The following is a 26,512-nucleotide window of genomic DNA, read 5'->3' on the forward strand; positions in this document are numbered from 1 at the left end:
TATCATGAAGGAGTCCTAATGCTGTTAAGTTAGGCTCAGACCAAGTCTTCCTCTACTTTTGTTCTAATCATCCTCATCCTGACTTATTCATTGCCCCCAATCTTCAATTTTTATATTAGGCTTGTTGTGCTAGGTCAAGACAATTGGCTAACATACGTTTTGTTTTGGTTTTTGCCTAATAGTATAACCTGTTAGTGGCTTTTATTAAAAGGGCTTTTTTTCCAACATATGTTAGTCAGGGTGCCTTCTGCATATGCTCAGCATAAACCTGTTGTGAGGGAAGATTAAGTGGAGGGGTGTTGAGTGGAATATTGGATGAAGTGAGAGTGAGTGACAGTCATATTTGGGTGGGTTAATAAATTATAGTTTGTGGGTGTGACTGTGAGAAAGCCAGAAAAGGATTGGGGAAAAAGAGAAGAGGGATATATAACAGTGTATTTTGTTTCAATTTATTTATTTATTATAGGTTTTGTTGTTAAGGGTAAATACATTCCATCAGTATAATGAAAAACAAGGGGCAGTAGGTTCTACAATTTTTTAATTTAAAAATGTCTCAACAAATAGATTTGAAACTTGCCAGTACAAGAAATGAAGTTTTGAGGAGTCTCCATGACAAATTTGGGGTAGAAATGGCTTATTCTGAATGAGTTAAAGGGTATTGTGTGTTTTTCTTCTACAGAATTTGCCGGGGTTGTTCTCCATAAAGAATTCTTCCTGTGCATTGTGTGCTTTGGGAAATGGGCTGCTGATTTAGGTCAAAAGGAATGTCTAGTATTTACTTTCACCTATGAGTTCTGTAATATGCCATTAATTGTCATTAAAAATGCTTTTTCCTGGCCAATGTCAGTCAATGGACCTGTTATTCCATTGTTGCTAGGCAGCAGTTTTTGGCCAATCTTAGCCTCTGAAGTACAAGATTCTCATAGAATAGGCCTCACTTTTGAAGAGCTTACAGGTCAGGTCAGCCAAGAGGTGAGATGTTAGGTGTGAAAGGACAGGGAGAAGAAACCACAAGAGATGAGTAAAAATAGTTTGAGAGGCATGGAGGAAGGGGAAATGTCTTTAAGGTGCACAGTGGCTGGATTTCTAACAGGCAGCTTAAAGGCCCTGAGGAGTCTTCACAAAAAAAGGAAAAGATTTAGGTGGTAACACTGTGCTGTATCTGCTGAATTTCTTTGTTCTCCATTCCAACTTTTAAAGACCAGCCTTACCAGTGCTGGCCACCACCCACCCACCCTGCAAATTCAAGCCTTCTCCTGCACCTTCAGTAACTACAGAATGTGCAGAAATTGGCTAGAGTGGTTGTAGGGCATGGACACCAACACTGTACTAATTGTACTTGTAACGCGAAGGTAGTGGTGAAGATGGAACTAACTACAGGTTAGAATACCATATCAATCTTGCCTAAGTTACACACCTGCACCTTAGCAATTGTAATTCCCTGAAATTTTGGAGCTTGTGTAAACATGGAAAGCCCTTAACACACCATATTAAAGCAAAATATTACTTGTTTATTGAACAAACACTCAAAACTGGAATTCTGCCATACCATGAAGAGGGAGAAGCAATCCCAGGGAAGTACGGTGATACCCTATTGGCCAGGCACATGGATGCTCTTTGGAAATAAGCTCTTTCGGAAACAACTGCCACCTCAAAGGTCCTAACTATTTGGCAATGTGTAATTTCTCTCTCTTCCTCTCCCCCTCCCTCCACAATTGTTTTACCTCAAATGAAAGGCCCTTGTTTTGTTTTTGTTGCAATTGCAGTGCAAGTTGGAGTTTCATGCCTGCACATCTGGCAAAAACATTGCAGCTCGCTGTGAAGGGCCTTGTCCATGCCTTCCAGGCCAGGAAAGTCTAAAGCACAAGGCCGAGAAAACTGGTGAGTTGATCTGTTGACTTCGATATGAAATGTCTTTCTAATTACTTTTGCTGTTGGTATGCTGTCCAGTCCAATCCATATTTACTCCAATGAGAGATCCACTGAGTTCGGCGAGACTCGCTTTCAATCTATGCTGTGGCAATAGAATCACAAGTCCTGGAGCTCTTTTGTTATGACTTGTGAGGAACGTGGAAAAGGCCTCTAGCCCAAGCCTTTTGGAATCCTAGATGAGTGATTTTCAAATACTGAATGGGTCACTGGAGCCTTGAAGTTGAATTGAAATGCTGTTGCAAGTTCATGTGAAGGGTAGCGCATCAGAAGAAGGTGGCAGGAATGTGTGTAACAGCTTCATCAGTGTGGAAACCAAGGGTTGGGCTGTGGAGAGAAAAAAATGCAACTTCCTATTGGTAGAACCCTCTGCAGAAATTTTCTGACTTTTTAAGAGCATTTGTCTTTGGTGTTTTGGGCCACACTGTACAGTGAAATCCTATACATGTCTAGAAGAAAGTCCTATTAAGTTGAAAGTGGAGCTTACTCCCATGTAGTATAAGATTGCAGTCTGAAGGTGGGTTGCAACAGCAGCACTATCACCATGCAAATAAATGTTTGAAAATTAGGAAGTGGGTCACCTGACCAAATGCATGTTTCAGCTAAAGGCAGCCCCTGAATCTACTAAGGGTTAGGAATACTGTGCTGCATGAGTTCTAAGAACACTTCTTGTTTCTCGAACATTCAGTGTTTCTTAAACTTTGTGAGACGCCATCAACAGGTGTGTTAAAGAATGCTAACTGGGCAATCAGCAGAGTGGCTAGCCCAGAGACCACTGCAGCATTCCCAGCTGGTGGAATAGAAGAAAACAGAGTGTCCATGTCTTTCCTAAGCCTTCACTTATTGCCACCTCCACCAATGGCCTCTGTTTTTCTTCTCTCATGTCACTAATGAGCCCAATGAGGACACATGGCAGCCCTGTTTAGGTTTCCGAATCATTAACATGATGAGGGTTTGTAAGGATGAGCACACTGGCGAATGACCTATCATTGACCCTTTGCCCTACATTAGTTCAAAGAATAACTTCTGGGTAGGGAGATTTTTCTACTCATGTAGGTTCCTTGTGTGATTTAGAACCCTGATTTTCCAAGATTCTAAAGTGTGCATTGAAAATTGAAGAAAAACAACCTATATCTAAAATGATATCTTTATTGTATTATTATTATTATTATTGTTTGTTTGTTTTTTTAGACCCAAGGAAGATGATATTATGCTGCAGCTATTGTTCTATATAACAGCATTTAATTTGACCACTCTTCTTAAAGAATGCATCATAATTTCCCCTGCTCACCACATTTTATCAAATTTTGAGAAAGCATTTTCCATGGTATGGTCACCTAACATTACACATGTGTTTATTAATCTCTGATGTGGCTGGGATGGTTTTGAAAAAAAACCTCACTGATAAATTGCCACGTTTTTATTTTCTTTTTTTCTTCTCTTAAACAAATACACATGCACACCCATTGCCTCACATTATCTGCTCTCTCTATGCCCTTTCACATGCCCTTATCAGAGGCTGTATCATATTAATAAATCTCCAGTGACATTTTAAGCTCACAATTTCATTCACATAACAGAATAAATTCTAATAACCGTTAGGTTGATAAATGCAATTTGACAGGATGTACGTATTCAGCAGGGCAAGCTTTTGTTTTGCTTGAATCTCTGATTAGTTAATTCTGCTGTGCAGAGCACATTGTGATGTGTTCACTCTCTTTCTGGAAACACAACTTCTCAAGTCAAAACAAAATCGAAAATTCTTTCTAGTAGCACCTTAGAGACCAACTGAGTTTGTTCCTGGTATGAGCTTTCGTGTGCATGCACACTTCTTCAGATACACTGAAACAGAAGTCACCAGATCCTTAAATATAGTGAGGGAGTGGGGAGGGGTATTGCTAAGTGATTGAGACAATAATTATTTTGGAGTTGGTTCTCTCAATGACCATCCTGTATGTTACTCTCACAATTAGTGCATGTGTATAACTGGTCTACCCATTTTTCCAATCACTCTTATGTGGCCTGTGGCCAATGCAGGTGTCAAAATCCACACCCATGACGTTTTCCAGGTACTTGAAGGAGTACAACCCTATGTAGTTCTAAGATTAAAATCAGGCTCCACCTGGCTAAAAGGATTGGGCTTTAATTGATTGCCCCAAGGAGCCAAAAGTGGCATGGATTGCAAGGCCAGCTCCTGTAGTAAACGGCAGTGGTAGAAAGGGCCTTTTTTCCATTCCCACTACAACACCAATGTGTTCTGTTGATTCACCGATGCCAGTAAATAATTAAAGTTATAGCCTAGTGATATTCCAAGACTGGGGCCTGCCTCTTTCTTGCCAGTCATAATACAAGGGTGTTGCTTATCTCAGCCGTCTCACAAAAGTGTCAGGTTTTCTTCTTCTGGCAACCAAGGTAGGCAGTAGTGACCAGAAGCAGATTGGCTAGTGGGATGGAGTTACAGCAATAGCCTCCCAGCAGCACTGTTGTGGCTGCCTGCCTGAATGGAGATGGTGAAACAATGAGCCTAGGCCTGCACGGGTCACCAGTGGCACCAATCCAACACTCCTACCACTATGCTCACACAGCCCCAACCTCAGTTCTGCCTCACTCTCCCTTCTTCCAGTAAGCAACAGCGATGCCACTGCTATGAGGCTTTTTCTCCTGCTACACCCACCTCTTGCAATGGAGGTGCCCACACAGATCCATATTGCTGCCTCTGCTGGCTAGGGAAAGTAGATGGCTGCTTCTTTTGAATAGAACTGTTGCAGTAAGAACTGTAACGAGCATCCTTTTCTTTGAGAAGGGCCAGAGCTCAGTGGTGGAGTATCTGCTTAGCGTGCAGAATGTCCCAGATTAAATCTATGGCATCCATAGATAAAGCTGGGAAACACAACTGCCTGAAACACTGAAGAACCACTGCCAGTCAGTGCAGACAATATTGAGCTAGATGGACCAGTGGTCTGCTCATGGAGGATATATTTCTCTGGCCAAAACTGCTGGGATCCAAAAAAAAACAAAAAAACAAAACAAAACTTGATGAGGCTTGTTGCTGGTGGTTGTGCAATCCCGGCATCTCTAACATTGCCTTTGAGACCTAGCCTCTGCCCACTCACAGTATCTCCCTGATCACACCCACCCACCCATTTATGCACAGAATATTTTATAATGTCTCTCCCTATAAAGCTAGTGATTTGGTGTCCTGCCTGCAGTTCCGTTATGTAATTAGCATGGTCCAGTTTGTGCTGAGGTAATGTAAACAGAAAGTCTCTCAGAGATTAATTTATTTTCTCAATAAGAGTGTCAGGTACAAAATTCCTTTAACTGAAATTTGCTGACAGGTGATGCAGTATTTCCATCACTTATGAGAAGCTGAATTTGTGAAATCTATTCAGACATGACCATATTGCTAAGCAGAAATAAAAGAAGGCAGTGCTGAAACCGGTGCTTTAATAGAGGGATGTTAGTGGGAAACTACTGAACAGAATTACAGTGCCAGAGTTCTGAGCAAAATGGAAGCGTGCCTCACCAAACTGCTGCATAAGCTTTCTTAATCCATTTATATGAGTTAAATATATGTAATTTTAAGCTTCTAATTTCCAGGCTTCTGCCTTGTTCTGCATATGTTTGCTAAGTTGAGCACAATTATGATTCTAAGTTAAAGGTACAAAGAAACATTTAATTTCCAGGGTGCTATTAGATTATTCTTTAAAAAACAAAAAATGCCATGTGAATGAAAAACAGAGAGCAGTATCACTGTGGCTTACCTGAGGTGGGATCTCAAATGATATTATTGGAAAATGTTTGTGATTTAAGCAACCACCATCTTATGGATCTTTCCCTTCTACTCAAAATTCTGTTGTGCAATTTTATCCCACCCATGTAGCTTCTTAATTCATGTGTTTTTCTAGTGGCAAGAGATCCCACTATAGGAAAGCAGCTAACACAACTCCCACCAAGGTGAATGGGGCTTGATAGGTGTGCTTTGAAATAAAACACTGCTTTTAGTAACTTAGAGCATCTCCATGGAGCCTCAGATCAGAGAATCAGAGCTACATACTTCAGGGTGCAAAACAGCCTGATGGCCACCTTCTAAGGGCTGCAGGCCAGTGGGGCAGCAACAGAGGCAAAAGTGGGCAGAGCAAGGAATGTGAATCCTACCTTTGTACTGTAGGCTACTTTCTATACACACTCACATACACTTCTCTGTCCTCCAATCAGGCAAGCACACTCCACATTCACCTTGATGGGAGGTCAGTGGCTCTGGTGGGCAGTGGCAGCTGGATTTGGCATCCTTATTTAGAATCTGAATGGATCCACAATTGCAGCTTGTGGTATGGCACCTTGGCCATACCAAGTCTGGTGCTGATGGTTCTGCAGAGCTGGCAAGGACACCATGAACGTGACATGGGACACCTATGGTCCACAAGTGCTTCCTGTTGCATGCTGAGGGGTGACAGGAATGGAGAAACAGGACCTTGGACAGTACCATTGCAGGCCGTAACTGCTGGCATTTGATGTGTGGTGCAGGACAATGTTCTCGAAGCGACTAGCATGAGTTTGGCCAAACTGCGGGAGGCAGTGAAAGATAGGTGCCTGGCGTGCTCTGGTCCATGGGGTCACGAAGAGTCGGACACGACTGAACAACTGAACAACAACAAGCAGGAAATTTGGTGTAGCTCATTCATTTATTCTGCAGCTTTTCTGGGAGTAAGGAAACCAGTATGCCCTGCATGAGACGAGATTATATAGCACTGGCCTGATTTAGCTGCAGAGACCCATACTATGAATGACTTGATTGGAGCTAAAGTTGTAAAAATTATGCTGCACATCTTTCATGGGTCTCTCGTGATTTATTTTGCAAGCCCTATTGAGTTGAATAGAAGTGTATTAGCTGCAGTGCCTGATTGATTACAGTTCTGGTCTGAAGAAGGGTAAACTGGACTAATAATTTCTTTAATAATAGCTCCCTGTTAACATCAGCACCCAGTATCACTAAGGCATTCACATCATAATAATCATTTCATTTGAATTATAAGATGGTAAGAAGGAAAATTAAAGGACAGTTTGTCACTGTAATGATATATGCTCTCTGCATTGTTTGGTATTCTGCAGTAAAATCTTTGAAGAGACAAGCAAATTGTATTCTTTGGTCCCTGTGTTTTGAAAATTGGATTTTGCTCAGTTCTCCAAGAAGCAAAACCCTCATAGTGATGCTGTATTACAAATGGCATATTTTTTAAAGTGAAAGCAAATGTTTAATCCACATTCTCTGCCTGCCTGCCTGCTTGTGGCACAGAAACTTTGAAGTTCATCAAAACATGGGGTCTGTGCTTCATTATTAACAACAGCACCAGGCCTTACAGTCTGTTTTGGTGACCATTTCTAACTCAGCTGTTGAAAGATAAAGGTTTATTTGTAATCAGCTCTTGTTAGCTGCCCTTTCAGACAGTATGCCCCTGCTTCATGAAACAAATTCAGTACAGGAAATATTTCAGCAAGGCAAGGGAATGAATACTGAAGTTTGAAGCAAGAGTCTGTGGTCATTTAATAGTGTTGGAGGGGTTCTAGTCCAAGCCTATGTGCTAAGAGAGAGTTAATCACAGAGCAGTACTTGCCTCCCTATCTACCCACAAATCAGCACCACAGTGTGTTGCAGAGAGAGAAAATGGAATGGGGCAGGGTATCTCATGAATAACAGTAAATATTATGGAGCTGATCCAAAGTTCCTTGGTTGCTCTGATTTGGTATGTATTCATTTATTAAACTTTTAAAATTTCCCTTCAACCAAATGGATCCCAGGGCAATTAACAAGATGATAATGAGACACCAATTGAAAATAAAGTTAAACAAATTATTGAAACAACACGGCAAGATATAGCAGCAAACATAAAATGGAGCTTAAAATCCACAACCTTCACAACACTGGGCATTCTAACCAGTTTTCATCAAAAGCCAGATGAACAGATGTGTCTTGATGCATTGTCAGAAGCCCAGGAAGAAGGAATTCCACAGTCAGAGTGCCACTGCAGAGAAGGCCCTGTTCTGTGCAACCACATACGGGACAATCCCTGCTGGTGAGAAGAGAACTGCTCCTTCTGCTGATCTCAGAGCCAGATTGGCTGATATAGGGGAGGTGTTGCATCAGATCCCAAACTAATGGGAACTTATTAAATTGAGCCCAGTAGCATTTAGTCAGCCAATGCAGATATATCAAAATAAATGTAACATGATTCCACACAGATGTGCAAGTCAGCATCCTTACAGAAGAATTATGCACTACCTGGAGTTTTTGGAATGTCCTCAACCCCACATAGAGCACGTTGCAATAATCTGGATATGAGAGTGTTGAGTAAAGACTCCTCAGGCTTTCCAGACCCAGGGCCCACCTTATCATATTTGTGTCTCTAAGTCTTGTGCCATTATGGGAAAATGAGAGTTCAAGAGAGTTCTTCATGTGCCACTGGAGGGAAGCAGATGAGCATCACTGAATAAGTCTCTTACTGGCAGTGTTGCAGCTTCTGTTGAACTAATGTAATAGCAATTAAGCAATAGAATAACTTAATTTGCCATTGGTATGTTTGTTTTGTAAGGCTATAAAATTGGCACAACTGTAATTGGCAAAAGTACAGAGCTACAGTTGTAGTTTTGCTGTTTTCATTTTCTTTGGTTTCTCACAACCTTTTATCAGAAGGGGAACAGAATGTGTATTACAATAAATTTCACAAGCATCTATTATTATCACAACTTCAGTTTGAGGCACTAGGCTAAACTTTTTTTTATTTAAGCACTCTCAAGATCTTAAATAAGTGACATTTCAGTTCCATAAAGTTAGCGTATACTACAAGAAGGGGCAGTACTGTAAATTAAGCGATGACCCTTAAAGAAGAAACAGCTGGCAATCCCAAAGGAATATACCTTGGCAAGTGCTGAATTTTAAAATGGCAATCGGTGTACTCGGCAATCTGTTTTTATGCCCTTCTGTAACCTCTGTCACCAGACTAACCTATAACAGTACTTCCTATGTCTTTCTAACTTTGCTTTATTTAGCGTGTCTAGGTGGTATTATACTATACTATACCAGTTTCTGTGTGTATTTCATTTGTCCATGGATATATGCAATAATTCAGCAACAGCAGTCTTTACGACATAACATTTATGTGACTACACCAACAGCAGTAGTAATAATAATAATAATAATAATAATAATAATAATTGTTTGTTTATACCCCACCCTTCCCAGCCAAAAACCGGGCTCAGGGTGGCTAACACAAATTAAAATCACAGCAAAAACATAAAAATAATCAATTTAAAATACAGATTAAGATACAAATTTAAAATTCAAAATTAAAACTGCAGTCTCATTTTCAAATAGCCCACCAATAAAAGAATCCTTCACACAATCTTCTCCCAGCTGTACTTATTTGCACCAAGATTTTCAGATTCTAGGGAAGACTTCAAGTTAGTCAGGAACTGCATCCTCACCTTGTTGTTACAGCTATTTAATTTCTCACCAAAACAAATACAACTTGTGACAGATAGTGCTTGTATACAATGTGTATGAATGAGTCAACAATGCAAATAAACCATAACAGTAAGTGGCAATGGGGTAGTTTCCTCCATTGCACCAGAGGGCACCAGTTATGGGGGTGCAGGCCAGGCCATGTGACATACACAGCTCTGTCCTCTGACAAAAGAGTACATCCAGGGGGTTCAGGAACAACATCCAGAGGGCAGTGCTTGCCACCTAGCATCTACTGTCTGAGATGCTTCCTTACTCTGCCTAAAGGTAGGCCCGGCCCAGCCCAGCCCCTCCATGCTTTAATTCTTATCAGGAAAATGGACAAAAAGAAGCATGTGGGTCATACAGGTATATAGCATACCAATCTTCCAACTTCCTGTCTGAATGTCCAGTCAGTGTAGAAGAATGCAGATACAGCTTATATTGACAACTTCCCCTTTAAATGTTACACACTAAAGTGCACATCCTGTTCACGGTGGAGTGACTATCCTATATTGTTCATGCTCAACTACCTGTCTTCTCCTCTATTGAGTTGCAAGTCAGCTACATTTAATAAGCTAATCAATGACAGTTAACTCATTTCCATTCAATTTCAATGGAATTTCTTTAATCAGCATTATTTACCTAACATCCATCAGAATATAATAAGTGGTTGTGCTGTATTTCAGAACCAAGAGAGAGAGAAAATTCCCAGACACAAAATCGAAATGTCATGAGCCTGAATACTGCAGGATGACATAAACCTTTAGGACTTCTGCTCGGAAAACTTTGACAGCCCCTAGAACAACAGCTTTATCTTTCTTTCTTTTTTTATGGAGGCATTATAGAAAGGAGGAAGAGGAGCCTTCAAGAATCTATACATTCAAGTAACCTACACCAACTCAAGCTAAATTATTGGACTATTTCCCCTTGCAATAACATTATTGTATTGAAGAACTGTAAAGCAAATTTCTGAACAGCCAGTGCTTGGACCACAGTTTAAATCAAAAGAGCTTTAATAATCAGTGTTTTTTTGAACATATGACTCAGTAACGTGAGTGTTATGGCAGGCTCCTGTCTTCCACCTCGAAATGCCACAAAACCTCTTAACTGAAGGTTCCTACCCAACTTTCTTCATGGGTTTGGGAGCTTTTGCCCTAAAGCCTCCCTAAAAGCTCCTATTAATGATGTATTTGAGTCATATCTTCAAAGGACACCCTACAGATTTAAACAGCGGCCCTTCTATTATACTGCTTTGGCATATGTGGGCTGTTCATGGCTTTCCAACTTTCTCTTTGCCTCTTTTTTATACTTTTTTGACTCATATTTCAACATAATTGTTAGAGAATATTCAGAGACCTAAGAACGAAGCTCAAGGTCTCAGAAATTCTTACAGCTTCAGTGGGGTACATTTTATAAAAAAAAATTGTTCCCGATTCCAGCACATTATTAATGCTCTTCATAGAGCATGTCTGTGCCTGATGCAGCACTCACTGATATTATACCAAATTGTTGGCAGATCATAATGTTAATTTGAAAACAAATGCTTTAAATGCTCTTTCTCTAAGTATGTGCCATTGTAGGTGTTTTATTCTGGAACGCTGGCTGCCTAATAAGCTTTATTGCTTTTCGAAGCATAAACCTGGAATTGATCCTGCTCTTTGTAATGCTGTTTTTCCCAGAGGGGATATTAATATTTTACAAAAAGAAAATAAATTAAAATAGGTTTGTTTACTTTCAACAGCCCATCAAAGGAGCTGTTTCGCTTGGTATGAATGATATTGTCGTTTACACGAAGATGAAATAGAAAGCCAAAGTATACTTTTCAGGGGCTATTTTGCATATTGAACTGTCTCAAAGGTATTCACAGTAAGTTATAAAACACTTATTATGTAAGACTCTAGACTAGGGGTGGACAAAGTTTGGGTTTTTTCCTCCCCCCCCCTGTATTAAGTACACTCTGCCCCATTTTTTCACAGGAGGAGTGGACTAATGAAAATTCATATGCTTTTTGGGGTAAAAGCCTGTGTACCGTTTTTGTATGCAATTTTGCCTGGTATATATGTATTTTGTGGGCACTTTTCATTAATTTTCAGTATGCATTGTTTGGGTAGGGGGCTAGAAAACAATAAATTCAGAGCAATGTGAATTCAGGAACCAATGAATTAATAATGATAATAATGATAATAATTAATAATAATAATAATAATAATAATAATAATAATACTGCTCTAGGGGTTCTCCAGACCCCTCTGAACCAATTTCCGCGGGTGCAGGGCCACTCGGGGGGAGGAGAAGGGGGGAAGTCTTGTTGCACTGGCGGAAATCTGTGAGCAGGTTTTAGATAGCAGGACTAGTTTGTTGAATCCTGCCCATAATATTTAGATTGGGCTCCGAGTATTATTGAAGATTAATTTCAGACTACAAGCTTTCATAATTGAAACAAAGCTGACTATTAGTATCACTTCACATGTTGCATGTTTTAGCGGTATCCATAAAATGTTTGGAATGTGGCAAATGTGCTCTAGGGAACACATTATCATACTATAGGCGCACGCTGCTCAAAGAGCATTGACTGGCTCTGACTCCATGTTGAGTGTACACTCAGTGGCAAATCTGGGTTCTCTTTTGCTTCTGTGAAAAATGGTCCCTACCATACCTCCCAGAATTGTTTCACAATTGCTTTCTTCAAGGATATGTTATAAAAAAATTTACAAGCAAAAAGTGGGAATGCAAAAAAGTGATGTGTATTAAGTTACCATATGTGTTCCTAGAGATACGCTTGCAAAGGAGGCGGGGTTGATTGTGTCTCCCTTCCAAAGGAACACTAGGCATTTACTTGACTCATTGGTAAAAGATTGGAGATTGGATCATCTGAAGGATTTGAACAGACAGTTTCCTGTAGGCTCCCCTGAATTGTGATTCTGAAAAGGAAAAACACTGCCTGGTTAAACTGCAGGTGACAGCCTTCTCAATGACTCTGCTGATCAGTTGAAGTAGTAGGAAGGAGTATTAAGCCTTTTTTCTGTTTCAGTTGAGCCTTATTTGAGCAACAAGGTCTTCCTGATCCTTGGTTATTCTTAAGTGATGAATCCTCTTTGATTCTGTCTCCTGGTTTTTCCTACAATTCTGCTATGTCTCCTGATTTGTCTGCTGGCTCTGACTTGCTCTTCAGTACTAACTCTTGGCTGGGCCCATGGCTCTTGGCAGACTGTATATGAAAGACAGTATATATCACATACCTGAGAACAGTGTTGTTGCTGCTAGGATGTTCTCAAATATTTTGGAAGAATGTGCATGCATCCTGATAAACAACAACATGGAGGTTATATATAAGGACAGTTGAGATTCCCAGTAGTCACAGTTCCTGGAATGTACTTGGGAAAGTGTCATGGCCTTATGCCCTGGCCACCGATTATTGTAATCGAACCAATATGATGGTAGAGACCTGAGCAGAAAGACTATTTAGAACAGATTTTGTTAAAGCAAAGCATAACACTGTGATATGATAAATTTTAAAATCATAAGTTTTGTAACTTTAAAAATAATTTATGCTGCATATACACTTTTTATGGCTCAGCATCTGTTCACATTACAACTGCTTCAACTCACAAAATTGGAGATAACAAATTCTGTACATCTTAGGAGTTGACTGATCAGTGAGTTACTCCTATGGTCTCTCATAATGATGATATTTTGATGCCAGCTCATCTCAACACTGGAAGATTTGAATATTAAAATAACAGAATGCCAGTTTGGGGGCACGATTCAACTTCATGAAGATGGAAGCAATTTTGATCCTCCAGCAAACAAAATGCCTTGTTAGGCCTCAGGATTTGAACTCCCCCCAAGAAATTTCTCAGATAATGAGATTGTAATTTACTTAAGCAAAGTTGATAATCATGAAACTTCTCAAAGGCATAACAAAGACAAGATTATCAAGTGACTCTTGTTATCTCGTTGCCATTCATGGATTTGTTAACAGTACACATACTGAGTAAGAAACATCATGGCAGCCAATCTGACATAGACTCTGAGACTATCTCATCCAAGGAAGAAGCTTGTGACTCCATAGAAAGCCCCAGAGAGCTCATTAAGCAGCTCAGTTCACCGTGTGCTACGGATACCTTGTCTGGGAGCTGAGATGAGCCCCTACACCATGTCATGGGTCCAGACTTTCCCCTTTCATGCATGCACACAGGACCACAGGTGCTAAGATGAAAATGGGTCTCAGTTCTCTCAGTGCTGGTCCTTATGTAGCCAAAATGATACCATCCATAGAGAAGAGAGAGATCAGCATGCTTGAATGAAGTACAAAGAACACTCCTATGACCAGGGGCCGAGGAAGGGGTGTGTGGTGGGGGTGGACTGCCCTGGGTGTCTTTGCTGAGGGGGGGGGTGACATTTGACAGTCACGGGTGGGCGATGTACCGAATGTCCGCCATTGGCGGCTTGCTCCGCCCCTATGGGCAGCTCACTCTGCCCCTGACTGCAGGGCGCGTGCACACGCGCTACTCCATGCACCCGAGCGGCTATCCCACGCCTGGGAGGGCCCCCTCCACGCCCTGCCCCCCTTGGGAGCACACCTGCCCTGGGCAGGGTGGGCATATGCTCCGCCACTGCCTATGACCAGAAAAAAATCTTAAGGAGGCAAACAACAACGCTGCAAAACAGCCCAGTGAGGACTGTGCATGCTCTGTGGGCACAGAATGCCTATTGAGTATTGCCAGTTTTTTTGGGGGGGGTGGCAGAAAAACATGGGGGAGGGAGTTGGAATGAAGTGGCTGGAGCCCTTAACAGAGCTGAGAGGAAGTATCCCCACTGCAATGTTTTGTGGCAGCTCCCAGTTGCACTTCCAGATTCCAGTGTGCTAGATAACAAGAGTGCGCACACTGCAACACATGCGAATAAAACTTAGTTCATATTACTTTAGTGATGTTAACTCATGGATATATACACAGAACCAATTTAAGAATAGAAAAGAAGCATACTGGAAAGTAGAGCAGACATGCCAGTTGCCTGTTTCCAGGGGAGTAAAGTGCCCCCTTTGTTGTGGAGATTAATATGTACTATTCTAAGACACTGTTTGCATCTATTATTTCTGTTGGTTGGTTTCTGATCCCTAAAGTACTGGGATAAAAAAAAATGCACTCTTCTTTGCTTGCGAGCACTTCTAAGCACAGATGACAACAACATCCTAGTGAGTCGCTTATTTCAATTCTGGTATTTTAACTTAACTGAAGGAGTACCACAACTAATGGAAATATTCCCCAAGCCTTGGATTATTGTACACGCCAACTTAGCAGCCTCAGGCTCTGAAAATACGGTTTGAATAAAAAATAATATTTTAAGAGTTTTAACACAGGCAATGATTAGATGTGCCTTGCCCCAGCAAGCATCTTCATAATTTTCAAGTCAATTTATTTTCCCTGATAGAAGGCTTTGAGTACCGTGTGAGACAGTTCTTCTAGCAATAGAAAAGAGCACAGAAAGATGGAAAACAATATGGACTCTGAAGCTGTGTCTGTAATGTTGCATGGATTATGCATGGAGCTTTGCCCTAGTGGGATATTATTGTAGAGATTTAAAACAATCCTTCGTGCCCTTCAAAGAAAACTACTTTTATTCAGATTCTTTGCTCAGTGAGATTCTCTGATGTTAAACCCAAAAGAAACATGTTTATCAACTACTTTGGTGGGTGCAGTGGCAGGCTGGGGCTGGGTGGAGAGTAGGGAAATGGCTGTTCCATTTTTCACTGAAAAGCAGTCCCATGTGTGAGACTTTTTAAACCTTTATTTTGAAACTCTGAACACAATGCTAGAAGTAATGACAGAAAGTAGTGCTTTTGGTGACTCTTATGCAAGTATGCCTACCCTATGGAATGCTAATACATGCAGCATGTGAGATATAATTAGCAGGGCTGCTCTGTTAATTAGTTTAGTTTTAAAATGTATACAGTATATATACAATATATACATTTTTAGTTTTGAAAAATGTATATATTGCTAATGTATTCCCCCCCCTTAGTAGTTTTAATGTATCTATGTTGGGGGGGGGGGGTTTGCAAGTTGCTTTGGGTTGCCCTGAGCGGGATAAAGCGACTAACAAATTTAATTAATAATAAGTCATATAAAAAACATTTAAGCAGTGCTGAGCGAGTATAAAACCACAGTTGAACCTGAGAAAGATATAAAAGCAAACATCTTGTGGGAGCTCTACAAACCTTTACATTAAACTTGCCCTTTCAGAAGAAAGGAGGGTGGCCATCCCTACTCCCCCAAGCGGTGAAATAAAATATGATAGCCAGTTTTCAAACAGCTTGTCAATCTCTCCTACACATACACAAGTTCATTCTCTGCTTGAGAGATAACAGAACTAGATATGGTGCAGTCTGTCGTATTCTGAGAAATTGCTGCTCGTCAGGCCCCTCACACCTGGGGTGCTATCTCTGTTGTACTATCTAAGAGAAATATTTTTAGCTAACGATTCATCTCTGAGTCTGGACTTCAGCTGCAGTAATGTGAACAGAGGTGCCTGCTATACATGGAGACCTGGTGTAACTAGTCTGAGAATTGGAGAGATTGCCAGATCATCACATTCAATCATTATGGCAGAATTGCTAAAAGATAAGACTAGGGAAGCAGACTTCATTTTTATTCAGCTAGTTCTTCACTCAGTACCATAGTACCGTTTACCTGACATAATGTTTTCCCTCTGCAGAAAAATAAAATAACAGAATGCAAATGAACACGAATTTTAAAGGAGGGATCTGTGATAGAGAGACTAGAGTGCTTCGTGATCTCTCCTTCAAATCCATGTGGATATTGTGCTCCTCCAGTGAAATGATTTTCCCAAAGAAGAAAAACATTTGAAACAGAATCAGTCGACAGAGAATGATTATATTCCCATGAGCAATGCCATGTGTTCTTGTCAGCATAGCTACAGTGGGCACTTCTCTCTCTGAAAGAATCCCGTGTGGCACCAACTCACCTGGGAGATGATGCTATGGAGCAATTGATCTTACAGCCTTGGAAAATAGCTGTTGTTGACTCTCAGAAAACAGTGCTGCAGGTTTAAAGTTGTAGAGCGGGGCTGATGATTGTTACAATTGTGCACATACATCAGGTTATCCCTTTAAAAGTGTGTCTTAGTGAATAGCCTCCAAAATATAGTTTAAAAAAGAAATATATAATCTATGAGCTCAGTGTACTTGGTGCAGTTGTGGCATGTTTAGCAATTTACATTGAGCACAGCATATTCTTAGACTGTGTGTGTGTGTGTGTTTAGGCTCTTCAGAATTGTGGGATAATGGCCATTTGTTTTTCTCCTTCACCTTTTTGCTCTTTTGAAAACAACTAACATACCACAAGGGGATTTCAGTGATGAAAGGTGAAGTGAAGACTCCTCTGGCAATTGGATATTTTGGCTTAGTAGAGTCATTGCTGCTTGAAAGAGAAATTGGCTTCCCTAGAGAACACATGGGCAATAAAGAAATAAAGTCACAGATGAGTTTGTATAAGAGCACATAAAAACTCACCCCTTTTGTCATAGTCATCTATGTGGGGAAACAGAGAACTAAATGGCTCACTAGTAGCATGACCGTTATATTTGTTTAAGTCATTTTACAAATCCACACCTCTTTTAGAAGTGTTTATTTCCCTGAGGAGACAAGCAAAGGGTTCTGTCTTACAAGTCATGTATGCCAATCTGTAACAGGATTAAATGACGCTTTGCTGTTGGACTGAAGTATGAAAAATGCCCTTAGCATTAGGTCAGGATGTGAGGAAGTACTCTGGAGAAATCAAGCTGACCTGGGGGCTACAATATTAAGGCTTGCCAGAAGATGTCTGTTTGAGCTTTCAGAACTGCTTAAGGAAGTTGGGGGATCTAAAAAATCCCCTTGCTGATTAGGTTAAATATGCCTTTGATAGTCCTAGCTGTTAATGTGTTAGTTTGTAGTAGCAAAATAATACTAGGTAGTTAACAATTCATCAATTCACAAAGATGTGGCCCTGTCTTAATTACCCACTGGGTTGTCTGTTGGTGCCTATAGCTTTAAATGCTCCAAGGCATTTGTTGGATGCATGCTTCCCCGATCTACCGTGAGTCCCTTTTGCCCACTGCCATGGTCAGGAAGAACCTGTGAATGAGAAAGAGGATAGGCAAGAGCACTTGAACAGATCTTTCTGGAAAATCTCAATGTTGAACTAACCCAGGGAAGTGTTTCCTATTCCCATCTTGCTCCTTGATCAGAACAAGAAGTGTACAATGTACACATTACCATATTTTTCCGTGTATAAGATGAGCTTTTTTTGACCCAAAAATGAGGTTCAAAATTTAGGATCATCTTATACATTGGTAGTGCTGAGGGGGTACAGGTGAATGGTTTTTTGGGGCGAGCCCGAGATTGTAAGTGGTGATTGGCCACTTGATTGTTGGGGGAGGGAGATGCCCAAAACCACTCACCCACCAGAACTCAGCACACAACCGCTCGCGTCGCTTACAATTGCCACTTTACAATCTCGAGTTCGCGCTTCGTTCCAGCGGGTGAGAAATCTTCGGCATTTGCCGCTTGATTGTTGGGGGGGGGGATGCCAAAAATGCTCACCTGCCGGAACACAACCGCTCAAGTCGCAGCTGCCTGATCGCTGCCATTCACCCTCCCAATTCTGCGGTAGCCAATAGACAGCTGCCCTTGTCACAGCAAGCGGAAGCGTGATTGGCAGCCGCTGGCAGCAATCAGGCAGCTGATAGGTGGTTTCTGCGACACGAACTCCAAGTGACTGTGGAGGCCAATTCTGGATCCACACGTCCTTCCACAGTGGGGACATAGGTTTCTGGGCGGGAGTTGATCATGCTGTAGATTTGCCAAGCGTGCCTTCCTCTTAGCACGTTTCTCCCTTGCGTCCTGAGTTTGAGTGTCTTCAAAGCCCATGACACCTTTGATAAAGGCTGTTCTCCAATTGGAGTGCTCGCAGGCAAGTGTTTCCCAATTGTTGGTGTTTATTCTACTTTTTAAAAAATTGCCTTGAGACACTTTAAACGCTTTCCATTTTTAAGTTTGGAATAGAGTAGTTGCTTTGGAAGACAATAATCAGACATCTGCACAACATGACCAGTCCAACGAAGTTGATGTTGAAGAATCATTGCTTCAACACTGGTGATCTTTGCTTCTTCCAGTACACCGGTATTAGTTCCCCTGTCTTCCCAAGTGATGTGTAAAATTTTTCAGAGACACTGTTGATGGAATTTTTCGAGGAGTTGGAGATGGCGTTTATAATGCGATGTTGAACACATTTTATTGTCTGCATGCAACATCCCACCCTCCTCCTCCTGGCCACTTCAGGCTCAGAAATTGTGTTGTGTCATGCCTGCACCCATCTACTCCACTCCACTTCCATGCTCCATCTCCCAGTGTTTTTGTTTTTGCAGTCACTCACTGTGTTTTTAATGTACAATTTATACATGGCCTTATGCATGTAATAAATCAGGCTTTTAAAAAAAGGAAGGAAGGAGAAAGAAAGAGAAAGAAAGAGAAAGAAAGAAAGAAAGAAAGAAAGAAAGAAAGAAAGAAAGAAAGAAAGAAAGAAAGAAAGAAAGAAAGAAAGAAAGAAAGAAAGAAAGAAAGAAACTGGACATACAGGAACAGCTGATGAGTAAGTTGTTGCTTGATAAAAAAAGAAAACAGCAGTCCAGTGTGGGCAAAGCTTGATCATATCAGAAGCATTTATGGCAAGAGAATGTGCTTTGAAGTGACAGCAATGTTACTCAGCCATATTCAGGTGGTCTTGCCAATATTAAATTCATGGGTTTTGAAAGAAATGGCATTATTTCCTACAACAGGCTTTGTGAAGGAATGTAACTTTTCAGTTATTTCTTAATTCTGTTTTTATTTGTGAAAATGGTTGTCTTCAGTTAGAGCAGGAGTGGGGAACCCCCAGGCCTCACTAGACCACATCTGTTCCCCCAGGCGACAGCCCTCACTGGTCCATATCTGCATCCTCTCAAGTGTTTTTGCCTGGCTAGAATGTGTTCTTGAACTAGATGGATGATGGAGAAGCTATCAGTCATGAAAGTCATGCAAAACATGTACTGAAAAGACCAGGTGGCTCATTTCCTGGGGATCAAGCTAATCTGTCCATCCTCAGTGAATTTATTTATTTTTTTATAAGAATTTATTGGCATTTTTCTATAACAACATATACCCACACCCACACCTACAATTAAACAAATGCAAAACACATAGAACAAATACAAACAGTGTCAAGTTTTCTTATTGCATCTTTCTAGGAAAAAAAAAAAATTCTATTTCCGTATCTTGACTATTGACTTCCCCTGTCTTTTCACCTTCGAGTTTATATCTTAAGTCTATTTTATAACCATTTCTCCTAACAAAAAAAAAAGAAGTTAAATTCAGTTGTATAATTACAATCAATTATATCTTCAACATTTTACTAAAAATACATCACTACATCTTGATCACAATCCTCTTATTCCATAAACATAATCCACTTAGATTTACTTTACTTATACTCCACCTCACTGATCTTCACAGCTTATTCGATCAAATCTATCTCTTCTATCCTTAAGATTGCTGCTAATAACATGATAACTTGAAATATCTCCTTTCATGTTCAAATAAAGAATATAACAGAAAATTGTTGACAGTATTCACCCTCCGATTTCAGTTTACCATATCAGGCTACCTTAAGTATTACTTAATACTTCACCCCACACCCCCTCTGTCCATTATTCTTCTCCTGGTGGTTTCAACACTAAACTTCCATGTAGCTTCCCTCTCCAAACGTCCACAGATCCAGGCACAGTCCAAACCTCTCCTTGCCACGAGTTCAGAGGTATCCATCTCATCATCTCTCAGCTTCTTCGGTTCTTTGTAACATTCCTTTTCTTCTTGTAAATACCTTAATTCTCTGTCCCTGGCCCCCGAGCTCACACCTCGGGGACTGGATATAAAAAATCTTGACGTCGCCTTGGGGCTGCCACCCCCAGAAAGCGAATTTCTTCTCCGAAGTAGCTCACTCATCAGCCCTCTCAGCTCATTGGCAAGGGATTCTTCCAAAGTGTCAAAAGTTTTAAAAGCCTCCTCTGTGGGCAATTGGTTCCATTTCAGACCCCCACACAAGACTTTGACTTTTCTACAAAGCAATTCCACCTTCAAGGCAGTGAGTCTCTGTTCATCCGTTAATCCAGAGTTCAATACCAGTTCAAGGACGAAACCCAGCATACTGGCAGAGGAGGAGGAAGTGGGTATCATATTTCTACTCCCCTCTTTGTTCGTCGCCATTTTCCTGAGCTGGAGCGCAAATACCGCAACTTTAAATGGAGATATTTTCCTCTAATTAGCTTCCCGAAAGAAAAGTTTGCCAGTCTCATGTGTCAATTTTAAATACATTATAGCCAGTTCTGTAGCAGCAATCACTCAGATTGGTTAGATTCTTGAGCTCGAAGGGAGGGAGGCAGGCTGCCCTTCTCCTTCCCCCCGGATCGTCCCAAAAGCACGATTTCACTCAGATTCTTTACTCACGACCACCGGGTTCCTTTAGCTCCATTCTTCACAGGTAGAACTTGGACGCTCACCGCGGGCTCTGTCGCCGCATTTGCATCCCGGTTGGGGCATGTCCCCGAAGCCCGGCTCCGGTTGTCCCTTCACCCCCACTCCCCCTTTACAGGGGGGCAGGGGAAGGGTTCGGAGCCTCCGCGGGCGCAGCCGGGGAGCCCAGGGTGCGGGACGCTCTTCCCGCACCCCAACCGGAGCCGCGCGCTGCGGTAGCGCGGCTCCTAACCCCCGGGATGGACAAGGCGCTTCGGACCCGAAGCAGCCTTCGACCACCCGGCGATGGCGTCGCCGCCGGAAGTCATCCTCAGTGAATTTAACATGAGAGACTCCTATGCAACAGTCAGAAGCCCCCTTCAAATGAGTCCCACCATTTGGTCCCACCTCAACTTCCCATCCCCACTGGCTCCATCCTTGCACATTGGGTAGAAAGTGTGAAGGGGAGAACCTAAGCATATTCAGTTGAATATGCATTGGCTCTTCCATGCAGTTCAGAGTCCAACTGTGATCAGGCTTCCGAGTCAGATACAGTGTGATCTGGGTACCGCTTCAGACCTTCTGCCCAATGTGTGAAGGTCTAAGGGTGGTGCTAGCATGTGCAGCTCCACTCCTCCTCACATACCTTCTTGGAATACAGGGCGAGGTTAACTTCTGAAATAGCCTGAAGCAGACTGCAGCAACAATGGTTTATGACCCCAAACTATCAGAATGCACCAGGCGTTTAGAGCTCTTATTAGTTAGCTAACTCTAGCAATGCAATATTGTAATGTGGAAGGTGACCTTAGGAATTGCTATGATGGAGTGTGTCAGGTGCTGTAGTGCTACTATCTAACTAAGCATGGTTTTGCCCTTGGGTTACATAGGCCTTCAAACATTGTATAATCAAATAATACACCCATACAAATACCCAGTGACATTTTTATGACTTACGGTTGAGGAAACTGTTTTCTTGTCTATGCATTTATTTGTTATCTTTTTACCCCGCCTTTTCTCTCATTGGAGCCCCAAGTGGCATACATATTGTATAAAATATATAGCATTTGGAAGGTTGGTGTGTGGATACAGATAACTGAGGTGTGCGTGTGTTGAGACAAAGAGACAAAGCAAATGCTGTTCACAAGCTGCTGTGGGTACAGTATGCGTGTCAGTGAACTAGAGTTATAAAGGCACAATATATGTGGTTGCTCTGCTCTCAATAGTACTTTAGGTTTAGGAAGCACACTCCTACCTTTTCGTTGGAGCTAATCGAGCCTGAACTGTCTCCCAAAGGAGCCAAGCAAAAATGGAAATGAGAGAAATGTGATTAGATGTTACCGTGATGGTGTACAACAAAAGCTGATAGCTATCAGAAGGGAGGATGGATATGCTGCCATCAGCTACTTCAGTACAACAATAAAGGAAATCACAGTGAGATCATATAATTATGTTGCTAATTATATTATTTCTCATGTTAGCAACACAGAAATCTGTGCAACATAATGTATCCTGGATAAAGAAATCGACTTGGAAAGGAGCCAAATGCAGACAATCTTATAGTCATGTTTTCTTTTTCCTCCTGCCACTTTTATCCTGTTTCTTTTCTCAGTACTATGAACCAGTTAACACATGAGAAGGCCCAACTATGGGTGCCTTGGGAGTGTGCAGGCCCCCCACTGGGTTTGAAGCCAGGCCTGCAGAGAGATGCCATTCAAATGAGTTGCTGCCTTCATATCAGATAGAGATAGATACAGATATGCCCTGGTTTTTGCAAACTGGGGGTTTCTCATCAAGAATAAGTGCAGCACCATGTATTTCACCCATGGTGTATATTGCTTTGCAAATATACCACCTTTTAATATAATTTGAAATAAAGAAGACATTCCAGAGTGAGAAATTCTGAAACAATAACAAAACAGTAATACTGTAATATTGTGTTCTGTGAAGCTGTGTGTTGTGTGTGTGTGTGAGAGAGAGAGAGAACCTGACAAGCCAACCCAAAAACTCATTTTGTACCACCTCCCTCCCTTTTTCCTCAGTAAATGTCTGTATAGCCTCCAAAATTCTTAATTATGATATGGATAGTTAGATAGTAAAATTAATAAAGGCAAAGGCAACATGAAAGGAAAGAAGGAATTGCTGTACAGCTGTATTTTTAAACTTCCTGGAAGATCTGAGTTTATGATCAGTATACTATCCAGTTAATGTAATGCAACAGGTGTGGGGAACCTTTGTTCCTGAAGTACAACGTCGTTGTCAGCAAATCAGTTCCGCTTCCAAGTGGGACCGGGTTGCACTCGGACCACCAAGTCCCACCCCCGCCTCAGCGTGGTGCAGGGTAGCGTCCCGCGTCACACTGAGGGTGTGCCAGCCACACCATTGTTTTTGGAGAATGCAGTAGAGATCACAAGGCATCACCTGCAGGTCAGCAAATGTCCCCACTTCCCACTATAGTAATACAAATAAATAAGTAGAAGCTTTGTGGTGGGTGCCCCATGTTCAATGCTCCTGCTTCACATATGTACGCTTTTATGTGTGCATGAAGCCACAACAGTCCACATCAAGCATCCTGATTTTTAAGATGATCTGCTTGACGTGAATGTGAATGCCCATCATTCAAGTAAAGTTCAGGAAGCTGCAGTGTGAGTAAATAATGATGTGTGCTTAAGTTCCCTAGATGCATATTACTTATCTATTTAATATGCTTCAAATGGCCTTTTGAATATTTAATCAGGGAAGCCAAAGAGAGATTGAAGGGTGGACCTTCCCCCCTCTTTCTATGCATGTACATCAGGTCATTTTTTTTTAGCACTTGCTCTGAAGCACTTATCCCACCCACCCAGCTGTTGACCATGGCACTGTTCACATTGGCAGTTACCTGGAGGTGATAATAGAAGCATCCCTAATTATACCTGTCAAAGTGCATGAGGCTAAGAGTAATCTCAAAACACATTCTAAAAGGATGAGGCCTTCCTGTGGCTATAATATGCACTCGCCATTCAGTAAATAGCTGCCTTTGTGAATTAGGATGACATACAAGATCCTCAATCTGCCCCTCAGCTGCCTCTCCCTCTTATTTTCCTTCTAACCCATTAAGGCAGACGTTAAGCAGTTTTGAAATGCCGTGTGTGAAAAAAGGGCACACATTCTAGGAGCAAATTGCAGGGTGTCTATATGACCTCAAAGGTTCACTGCCGTCTTTCTCTTTTCATCTCAGACATGAATGTCATCATCCTAGGGATTATGATGGATGGCAGATTTACCTGCTTAAATGCAGAAATGTCGGGGGAAAGAAATAACAGCCTGTTTACCCATCAATTTAAAAGCAGAGTGTGTGGAGATTTGTACCTTATTTGAGCCAGGTGTGAGGTTCCTACCTGTACCATGATTTTTATTGAATGTTTATAATTCAGGAGCAATACCTATAAGCAAGTAGAAAAGAAAACCCAGTTTGGATGAAACTCTTCAGTGATTGTTTGTCTTGATTGTGTGACAAGTTTCAGTCAATTGCCTTCAGTTCCAAAAATATGCTTTCGAGCTGGGGAGGCAATCAAGAGCAGTGGCAAATATGCTTCAGGGAGGGGGGAAATTGTTTTGCAGGGTAAATAGTTGTGTAGAAAACATAATGTTGCTTTGTTTACCAGCCCTGCTCCGAAAGCTGAAATTGCTGAGTAAGGGGATATCAGTTTATTTAGCATGTGTTCTATTTTCCAACAGGGTAAAAAGAATCTAGGCTTTCCATACGTCAGGAAAATTCCTGGCATGTCCCTTTTTTCAGGTGTAAAAATAGCATCGGGGGGAATTTTGGCGAATGGGCAAATCGTCAGGGGAAACCCGGATGTATGGCAACGTGATGGGAAAAGCAGTGGAAACAGCCTCAAAAACTTAAAATCACTATTTTGGGGAAAGGTTTCCCCAAAAATGCTCAAAAAAATTGAGGTCTTACTAAAAAAAAATCTCAACTTTTTGGGTGTCAGAATTTTACTTCTTGAAAAAATGGCAACTCTGCAGAATCAATAACATCAACATAAAATCTCATGCAACAACATAAACAGGACAGAGAAAGACCAGCAGGTTAAAACACAGATGATGAAATGACTCAGCAGCGGTTTTAAGGGTGGGGCAGAAATGACATGAAAGTATGTGTCAGACACATATCCCTGGAGAGAGCGTTCCCTTAACAAAGCAATGAGGGTGCTCCTTTCTGTGGTCCCCATCTTTCCCCCTGAAAATGCCCAAGGTATAATGCTGTTCTGAGGAATGCCAAGAGGATGTCTAGCACTGTCATGAATAATAAGTAAAAAGGACTGCCCCCTGTCACCTAACAAATCATAAGCCCGTCCCTAAATTTCAAAGAATTTTGCTCCCCAACAAAAAAAATAATCAGTTTCATGGAGTCCTGAATTCCCCTGCTTAGAAGTTCTGGAGTGAGAACTTTTTTTCTGAACCCTAAGCCATATTCACCCCATGCATTTAAAGTATCATGATACCATTTCAATGAGTCATGGCTTTCCCCAAAGAATTCTGGGAGCTATATTTTGTCAAGCGTGCTGAGAGTTGTTAGGAGACACATATTCCCCTCACAAGGGAGGCGGGTGGCACTGTGGGTTAAACCACAGAGCCTAGGGCTTGCCAATCAGAAGGTCGGCAGTTCGAATCTCTGTGACAGGGTGAGCTCCCATTGTTCAGTCCCTGCTCCTCACAACCTAGCAATTCGAAAGCACACAGTGCAAGTAGATAAATAGGTACCGCTCCGGCGGGAAGATAAACAGCGATTCAGTGCGCTGCTCTGGTTTGCCAGAAGCGGCTTAGTCATGCTGGCCACATGACTCGGAAGCTGTACACCGGCTCCCTCAGCCAGTAAAGCGAGATGAGCGCCGCAACCCCAGAGTCGTCCACAACTGGACCTAACATTCAGTGGTTCCTTTACCTTTATTCCCCTCACAGAGCTACAGTTCTCAGAAGGGTTTGATGATCAATCCATCTTCCCAGGGAACTCTGACAATTGTAGCTCTGTAAGGGGAATCGGGGCCTCTTAACAATTCTCAACACCTTTAACAAATTACAGTTCCCAGAATTCTTTGAGGGAAGCCATGACTGTTTAAAATTGGCACCATAAATGTATAGTGTGACTGGGACCTTTATATATATAATAAAGCCTGTAGCACACGTGTGGTTAGGGATTAATTTTAGTCTTGTAAAGATTCGGTATTTCGATTGTACACTTTTCCACTTGTTTCCCTCAGACTGCTAAGGTGTGCGCGGAGGGTGGGGGTGGGGAAATGACCAGGCAGTCAAACTGCAGAACCGTGAAAAGGTCATATAATGAAATGTATAATGTATTTAGTGCGTATTACGCAGCTGTCTTCCCCTGAATTTATGGAGGGTTTAAAAACCTCTTGCAACAAAGATCATAATGGGAACTGAAAATGCCACAACATAAATTGATTTTGTGCTAATGATTGTGACAGGAATTGAAAATAAATGGATGCAAACATTACCTTTTACACTTAAAACCTGTCTTGAGACATTAT

General features: G+C 41.5%; 1 protein-coding gene across 4 annotated transcripts in view; it reads left to right on the top strand.

The window, feature by feature from the left end:
- The window catches only part of SPOCK1 (SPARC (osteonectin), cwcv and kazal like domains proteoglycan 1), a 384,074-nt gene that overhangs the window by 307,817 nt on the left and 49,745 nt on the right, over window positions 1-26,512 (top strand). For all 4 annotated transcript variants that reach the window (XM_033140153.1, XM_033140155.1, XM_033140152.1 and 1 more), the window contains one exon: window positions 1,767-1,881. In XM_033140153.1, coding sequence (XP_032996044.1) covers window positions 1,767-1,881 — 115 coding nt within the window. The remainder of the gene's footprint in view (window positions 1-1,766; window positions 1,882-26,512) is intronic.

The sequence above is a fragment of the Lacerta agilis genome, chromosome 2 (genome assembly GCF_009819535.1).
Source record: "Lacerta agilis isolate rLacAgi1 chromosome 2, rLacAgi1.pri, whole genome shotgun sequence".
Classification (NCBI taxonomy): Eukaryota; Metazoa; Chordata; class Lepidosauria; order Squamata; family Lacertidae; genus Lacerta; species Lacerta agilis.